Source organism: Ornithorhynchus anatinus, chromosome 4 (genome assembly GCF_004115215.2).
Source record: "Ornithorhynchus anatinus isolate Pmale09 chromosome 4, mOrnAna1.pri.v4, whole genome shotgun sequence".
NCBI lineage: Eukaryota > Metazoa > Chordata > Mammalia > Monotremata > Ornithorhynchidae > Ornithorhynchus > Ornithorhynchus anatinus.
This window is the reverse complement of record NC_041731.1, coordinates 42,810,783-42,819,445: the sequence shown is the minus strand read 5'-3', so window position 1 is coordinate 42,819,445 and position 8,663 is coordinate 42,810,783. Positions and strand designations below refer to the sequence as shown.

At 43.7% G+C, this 8,663-nt stretch overlaps 1 protein-coding gene across 1 annotated transcript; it reads left to right on the top strand.

The window, feature by feature from the left end:
- The first annotated feature begins 7,055 nt into the window (after window positions 1–7,055).
- On the top strand, window positions 7,056–8,663 carry LOC100089476 (N-acetyllactosaminide alpha-1,3-galactosyltransferase). The gene is given in 4 exon segments (XM_007656261.2): window positions 7,056–7,088; window positions 7,238–7,245; window positions 7,971–8,200; window positions 8,203–8,663. Coding segments are annotated over 4 exon segments (732 nt in total).

The following is an 8,663-nucleotide window of genomic DNA, read 5'->3' as shown; positions in this document are numbered from 1 at the left end:
TGCATAAGGCAAGGAACAATAACAGTGCCATACTGGGTTAAGCCAGTGATCCATTCAGCCTAATGTTCAATAGGAGATAGACTAACCAAAGGACACTTGGAGAAGCAAAATGGTTGCCCTCCTTAGCATCCATTTTCTTCTCCTTCTCTGCTTTAGGTGAGCCCCCAACTCCTTCGTAATCATCTGGCCAGTTTTGTAGTTCCCAGGCCAGTCTGATCCCACTTTAAAAAAAAACTAAAAAATATTTTCTCCTCATCCTCCCCAGCTAAAATTAACAGGTTGGTTGATGGGAGGGGAAAGAAAGGTTTAGTGTAGTAGAATAGATGCCCACAGGGCCAGAATGACTTACTGGGGACACTGGTAAAATCCCTATGTGGGCCGCTCTGGGTCATGTTTGGTTTCAAGCATTTGCCTATTTGCTCAGAGTTTGGAGCAGGAAGAAGCTATTTGGAACAAGTGTGGATAGCAGCAGATGGAAGTAAAGTTCCTTAATATCCTCCCACTCCCACTTAGGCATTCATGCTAGATTTTCTAGTAATGATTTTGAAGCCTGTCTGGCCCTAGAAGTCTACTGGGGTACAACATGGAACAGTTCTTCTATAAATGCTTAGAGCAATTTTCAGCTTACTTGAAAATTACAGTAATGGATTTTCAATATAAATGAAGGAACCCTTTTGAAAATCCAATATCCTCAAAATGCCAGCACAGTTCTCTCTCAGAAAACAAAATTTGAGACATGCAGGAAAAATGGGCTGTTCTTTTTCCAGCTCTCACTCTGACACAGGGGGCAAATTTCTTCATCAGATTCTTCTGCATCAGAATCATCTGCATCAGGGTGTGATGAAGCTGAGTGATCTTGAAGTGGCATTGTAAGGAGTAAATCACATGGGTGTTCATTGTTCTCCATGAAATTTCAGTAAGGCAGCTGTGCCTCACACTTGAGATTAATTAAAGAGTACCACAAGTTAAATAAAAAGACATGTCTTCGAATTGTGCCCTACAAGGCTAGCCCTCACATGGGAGAGCTTTACATTTGAAATCTGGGAATTTGGTGGGGGGCACTGGGTCAACCCTAGTCTCCAAGAGCCTGCCGCCTCATGGGATGTAAAGATCAGTTTAGGTAGAGAAGGGTCTCTGCAGTTTTAGGGTTTTCACCAGTAAGATTTGTCGTGTCAGGAGTCGGGGGGAGCCAATCTGTCTTACTGCAACCTAACAAAGTGGTTTCCAAGAGCCAAGAAAGTGAACCTAGACTGCTTCAAACCTCCTTTCGGAGTCATGCTAACTCAGTCACTAATTGCAGCCTCCCAATCTGTTCTTCCCAGCTACAGACCAAAGGTGGAGAGAGAAAGAGAGAGAGAGAGAGAGACACTGACACTACCTTGGGACAATGCATGTGTCTCTCAAAGGGCTGAGTGGATACCAAAAATTTATGTTGGGGGCTATTTTTGGCTTTTTAAATAGCAATGCAAGCAACTGAACAATGTGAAAGGTTAGAAATCTCGTTGGTTAAAACGCCCATTTCCTGATGTTGTTTCCCTTCTGCTCATGAACAAAGACGTTTCATAGTAAATTAGTTTAAGGAATGTCATGCATCTGTAATGCCTGTATTCCTTTGTCAGAACATATCTGAATTAAATTCCCTGTGGATACGTGATACAAAACTATTCCCTTTGCATACTAATTTAGTTACCCAGCTTGAGGTTGCGTAGGAGTCACCCATTCTGCATGCTTAGCCCTGTGACCTAAATAAATCTTCACCCCTACGTACCTAAAAAATTAATCTTTTTAGATAATATCACTGATACGAAGTGGGCAGAAACAAAATTGATCAAGACCAGAGAAGTAGTTAATCACTGGGGGTTGGAGTTTAAATTGGCAAATCCAATCACCCTCTTCAGTCCTGCTTTGAGGTAAGCTGTCAAATGAGAGACCAGTCTTCTGAGCACCTAAGAAAACACGAATCCAAACTACAAGCAAAAATGTTTGCATGTGGCATACAGACACTGATAACCTGTCTGTAAACCACAAACCCAGCGCCCCTCCTTAAAGACTGATGACATCAGTAGAGCTCATTAAAAGGCAATATAGCTCCATTAGGGTGGATCTAGAATGGGAAGACTGCAGTCACCTAATCAGCCCAGCAATGGAGTCTCATTGTCTGGCTATCCTGTGGCCAATATTGAAATGTATCATGGCTCTCCATAGAATTAAAAGTGGCCTCAGAACGGTTGTCGGAGCATTTGGCTTGCAAACGAAACTGAAACTCAGCCAGAGGCACATAAAAATTCCCATGGGCCTGTCTAGTGAGAGGCCACATGGTGGAGTGGTCTCTGAAATGGTTTATTAAGGGCAGGGAGTTTCAATCCAGCCTTCTTAATGGCTTGGGGCTGCATGAAGCTGGTCACAGATGATGCTTTGGTTTTTGCAAAAAATAATTTTTTGATCAGAAGATAATTTTTGTCCCTGTTAGAGACCGGCATCTGTCAGGGCTGGCATTGAGATTGTAGAAAAGTATGGGAGAGTTAGGAAATGCATCACCTGGATTTCCAAGGAGAAGGGCATCTGGAGGACAGAAAAGATGGGCCCTCATTTCCTTTTCTCCCACTTCTGTGTTGCCCTTGGACTTGGATTTGCACCCTTTATTCACCCCTTCCTTGCCCCACAGCACTTAAGTACATGTCTGTAATTTATTTATATGAATGTCTGTCTCCCCTCTAGACTGTAAGCTCATTGTGGGCAGGGAATGTGTTTAACAACTCTGTTATATTATTGTATTCTCCCAAGTGTTTAGTACACTGTTCTGAACCCAGTAAGTGCCCATTGCCCTTGCCAGTTGTTCCAGATGTTTAACTCCCTCTTCAAACCACCTGTCCCCTGGCTTCCCCCATCCTTCACACTTTAGGACCTGGCTACCTACTTTATTGAGAAAATTGAAACTATCAAGCGTAATCTCCCCAAAATCTCCCCTGCTCCTCTCCAGTCCCTCCCAACCTCCTGCCTCTTCTTCACTCCTTCCCATCAGAATCTCAAGAAATCTCCTGCCTTCTCTCAAAATACCCCCCTTCACCTGTTCATCTGACCCCATCCCTTCTCACCTTATCAAAACATTTGCCCCCTGACCGCCATCTTCAATTGTTTGTTCCCCAAATGCTTCTTCCTCACTGCTTTCAAACATGCTCATGTCTCTCCTTTTCTAAAAAAACCAAAAACCCTCCCTTGACTCCCTCCAGCTATTGCCTCACCTCCCTCTTACCATTTCTCTCCAAACTCCTTGAACCAGTTGTCTATACCCGCTGTCTCAAGTTCCTCTCCTCCAATTATCTCCTTGACCTGGATTCCAATCTTGCTTCCATCCCTATCACTTCACAGAAACCACCCTCTCAAAGGTCACAAATGATCTCCTTCTTGCCAAATCCAATGGCCTCTACTCTATCCTAATCCTCCTCAACCTCTCAGCTGCCTTTGACACTGTCAACCACCCCCTTCCGGAAATACTATCAACCTTGGCTTCATTAGCACTGTCCTGTCCTAGTTCTCCTCCTATCTCTCTGGCCACTCATTCTCAGTCTCTTTCACAGGCCTCGTCTCTTTCACAGGCCTCTGCTTCTGACCCCCTAACTGTGAGTATCCCTTAAGGTTCAGTTCTGGGTCCTCTTCTATTCTCCATCTACTCCCACTCCCTTGGAGAACACATTTGCTCATGTGGCTTTCACTACCCCCTTTATGCATATGATGCCCAAATCTACACTTCCAGCCCTAATTGGTCTCTCCCTCTCTGCAGTCTCACAATTCTTCCTGCCTTCAAGACATCTCTACTCGGCTGTCCTGATGTCACCTCAAACCCAACATGCCTAAAACAGAACTCCTTATCTTCCCTCTCAAACCCTGTCTCCCCCTGACTTTCCCATCACTGTAAATGGCACCACCATCCTTCCCGTCTCACAAGCCCATAACCTCGGGGTTATCCTTGACTTCTCTCTCTCATTCAACCCACATATTCAGTCCATCACCAAAGTGTGTCAAACTTTCACAATATCACTAAAATCCACCCTTTCCTCTTCATCCAAACTGCTTCCACATAAATACAAGTACTTATCCTTTCCCACCTTTATTACTGTATCAGCCTTCTTGCTGACCTCCCTGCCTCCTGTCTCTCCCAACTCCAGATCATACTTGACTCTGCTGCCCAGATTTTTTTCTACAAAAACATTCAGAACATTTTTTCCCTCTCTTCAAGAACCTCCAGTGGTTGCCCATCCAACTCTGCATTAAAGAGAAACTCCTTACCATCATCTTTAAAAAACATTCAATCACCTTTCTCCCTCCTACTTCAATTTACTACTCTCCTACTACTTCCCACATACTTCACTCCTCTAATGCCAACCTACTTGCTGTACCTTGAGCTCCCCTATCTTACCACTGACTTCTCAACCACATCCTGCCTCTGGTCTGGAGTGCCCTCCCTTTTCATGTGTGGCTGATGATTCTTGTAGTTGACAGATGACTAAAAGATGTTGAATCCCCGTTTTGCAGACTAGCGAATTGAGGCATGGAGAAGTTGAGTGGCCTGTCCAAGGAAACACAGTGAGCAAGTGGCAGAGCTGGTATTACTCTGATTCCCAGGCCTGGGGTCTTTCCACTAGATCGTGCTGCTTCTCAAAAGATGAACATTTTTACCTTTCCCTGGCCAGGTATAAGGGACAGGTCTAAAGTTGCATCTCCTCCAGGAAGGCTACCCTGATTAAGCCATCTTTTTCCCTGGCTTTCTTTCCCTTCTGCCTCATCTATGCACTTTGATCTATGACCTAGCTCATTGTGGGCAGGTAATGTATCTGTTTGTTGTTGAATTGTACTCTATCAAGTGCTTAGTAAAGTGCTTTGCACATGGTAAGTGCTCAATACATTTGATTAAATGAATGAATAAATTCAATATTTGCCCCACCTTCAATCCCACAGCACTTGTGTATATATCTTTAAATTATATAAGTTATTTATATAGTCTGTGTCTCCCTCGAGACTGTAAAATCATTATAGGCAGGAAATGTGCCTGCTAATTCTGTTGTACTGTACTCTCTTAAGCACCCAATTGTCCCACATGCGCTCACAGTGTTAATCCCCATTTACAGATGAGGTAATTGAGGCACAGAGAAGTGAAGTGACTTGCTCAAGGTCACATAACAGACAAGTGGCAGAGGTGGGACTAGGACCTAGATCCTCAATCAGTGGCAGTTATTGAGTATTTGCTATGTTCAGAGCTCTGTATTGAGTGCTTAGGAGAGAAGAATTCAACAGAGTTGATAAACATGTTCCCTGCCCCCAACAAGCTTACAGTCTCTGACTCCCAGGCCCATGCTCTTTCGACTAGGCCATGCCGCTTGGAGAACACCTCCTGGTTGAGACCCCATCATGATAGTTTCATGTTGTCAAGTATTTCTCTCTGCTTAAGCTATACCAAGGGTGTGAAGAAAGCCAGAATGAGTCAGTTAGAGGGGTTATCTTAGGCTACACCCTTTTCCCAGACATATATACAAGCAAAGCCTTCAGGCAGCCATCAGGCAATGCATATGTTGTCTGGTTTCTTCTAATCATATCATCAAGCTTGGCCCTTGCATCTGTGTAACTCAGTGGCTGTAACTCTTTTCTTGTTAACCCAACAGTGGTATTTTCTATTGTTCTTCTTTCCAATTTGTGGTACTGATTAAATTCTGACTTTCGTCATTTTCTTGTATGGGGAATCTGATTCTCCCGTAGTTACTAGGGCTTTTCCAGAACTCTCAGTTGGGTCCTGCTGGGCTGGAGTTTATCTTCCTTTGGGTCTTCCTTGGATAATTTGGAAGATAGAAGGGTTATTTTTAGTCCTAATTAGGATTATACAATTAAGGAAACCCAATTTCATTGCTTGAAGCAAGAGATTCTGAGTCCTAATAGTTCCAAATCCACTATCGCCAAATTACATACTCGGCCCCAAACTAACACTTGCATAGAGTGTTCCCCCTCTAGACAATGAGTTCACTGTGGGTGGGGAATGTGTCTACCAATCCTGTTGTACTCTCTCAAGTGCTTGGTACAGTGTTCTGCACACTGTAAGCACTCAAATACCATTGATTGATTAGCTAAGTGGAGGAGGGCATTGTTTTTGGTATTTAAGTGCTTACTACGTACCAGGCACTATACTAACCGCTGGAGTAGATATAAACTAATCAGGTTGGACACAGTCTTAATAGGACTCACAGTCTTAATCCCCATTTTACAGATATGGTAACTGAAGCCCAGAGAAGTTAAATTTCTTGCCCAAGGTCTCTCAGCACACCAGTCTTGTACCAAGAGTTCCACTCAAAAAGGAGTTCTGAAAATTCTAGTTAATCAGTGGTATTTGAATGCTTATGTTGTGCTAAACACTGTACTAAGCACTTGGCAGAGGACGATATAGTTGATAGAGACAATACCTGCTCTCAAGGGGCTTACAGACTAATGGGATTGACAGATATTAAAATAAAATAAATTTCAGCTAGGGTAGGCAACTAAGTATAAGAGCAAATGGAGTCAGACGGCCAGAGATAGATGGGAGTGCATCAAGAGATTAGAGGTCCCTGTGGTGAGTAAAGAACAGTTTTTTTGTGGGGAGGGGGTGTGTGGGCAGAAGGCAGATTAGGAGAATGTAGACAGAGTAGTGGAATTTCCACCTATCAGTATCGCACCTGGAGGGTTTCCAGTAGTCTACCAGTCTTGACTATGGGACAGAGAGGCAAGCAGAGGCATATCCATTCCATTCCTAGCTTGGGCAGAGGCTAGCGAGTGGAAGTCAAAACTCCCCTGTGCTGGGCAGCAGCAGCACGGGAGAGAGTCGAAGGTGGAGACTCAGAAGGAGGCAATGGCAAACCGCTTTCGTATTTTTACCAAGAAAACTCCATGGATACACTATCAGAACGATTGCAGATAGAGGTGGGGCGTTCTGGGAGAGAAGTGTCCATGGCATCGCTATGGGTCGGGCATGACTCGACAGCATGAGAGAACAACAAGAGGGATTTCAGAGTTGGTGATATGAGAGATTGACAATGACTAGAGATAATGAAATCAAGGGTGTGCAAGTTGGTGCATGGGTTGTAAGTGGTGCTTCTTTTTGAACAAAAGCTTTGAGATGGTTGGGATTCTTTCTAAGAGAAAGGGGTCAAAAATAAGGCCAGGCATTATACCACTGATTAATTCTCTCACCTCTTCCACTCACATTTGTGCTAAGACCTATGGGTAAGTTCTGCCACTGGGGTTTGGGCATCCTACTCTTGTCCATTCTCTTCATGTTCTCTCCCACCGCACTTATGTACATATCCCTAAATTCATTTGCTTCCCTTCCCTGTAATTCATTTTAATTTATAACTCCCTGACTAAGCTATAAGCTCATTAAGGGCAGGAACTGTTTACCAACTGTATCCCAAGTACTTAGTTCGTTACTCGGAACAAAGTAAGTGCTCAATAAATACTGTCAATTGACTTGTCCCATCCAATTTTGTTATGAGGAACACTGCTTCAATGCTGATGAACAGACACCTCTTTGGCTTTGTTGTTTATGGGGGTGAGAGTTCAAGGGGAGTGAAATGATCTGGGATGGCTGGCCTGCCTGCCTCTTTCCTTAGGTGTAGTTGTGAGTGGTAGTGTATGCGTGAGAAGAAAACGGGCTCTTAAAGGAAACATTCTGTCTTGAAGTGTCGGAGGCAATTTGCAGGAATGGGAGATCTTAGGAGCATTAAAAGGCTGGACTAGAAAAAGGTTGAAAAAGTAAGGTTGAATATCAGAATATAGCTTCAAGGTAAGATCAAGGGACATACTGGGCACGCAAGCCATCTAAAGCAAGATGGGGAAAAGTCCGTTAAAATGTTCTTCTGTGGTTCATGAGACTCATCAGAAAAGCAATAAGATGATCTCTTTTGCTTGCTTTAAGGAAGATAATTTTACTATTTTCATTGGTTCCACAGGTATCTTGACAGGTATCTGAGATCATTCATAACCTCTGCAGAGAAATACTTCATGGTAGGCCAGAAAGTCATCCGTTACATCTTGGTGGATGACTTCTCCAAGCTTCCTTGGAGAGAGCTGGGGGCCCTGTGGACATTCAAAGTGTTTGAGTTGAACAGAGAAAGCAGGTGGTAAGACATCAGTACGATGCGTATGAAGACCATTGGGGAACACATCATAGACTGTATCCAGTTCAAGTGGACTTCCTCATCTGCATGGATTTCGACAAGATCTTCAAGAGCCACTTTGGGGTGGAGACCCTGGATGAGTCTGTAGCTCAGCTCTAGGTTTGGTACTATACTGCCGAGTAGGACTCCTTCACAGACGAGCCACAACTCCAGTCGGAGGCCTACATTCCTTTTGACCAGGGAGATTTATACTGTCATGTGGCCATTTTCGGCAGTCGTCCTCTGAGGGTTCTGAATCTCAGACAGTAGTGCTCTAAGGGGATCCAGAGGGACAAAGAAAATGACATTGAGCCAGAATGGCATGATGAAAGCCTCTTAAACAAGTATTTCTTCCTCTACAAACCCACTAAGATCTTATCACCAGAATACTACTGGGAGTTCCATATAAGATGTTCTGAAGATATTAAACTCGTCAAGATAACTTGAAAGGCAAAATAAGATGATTTGGTTAGAGATAATTCCTGA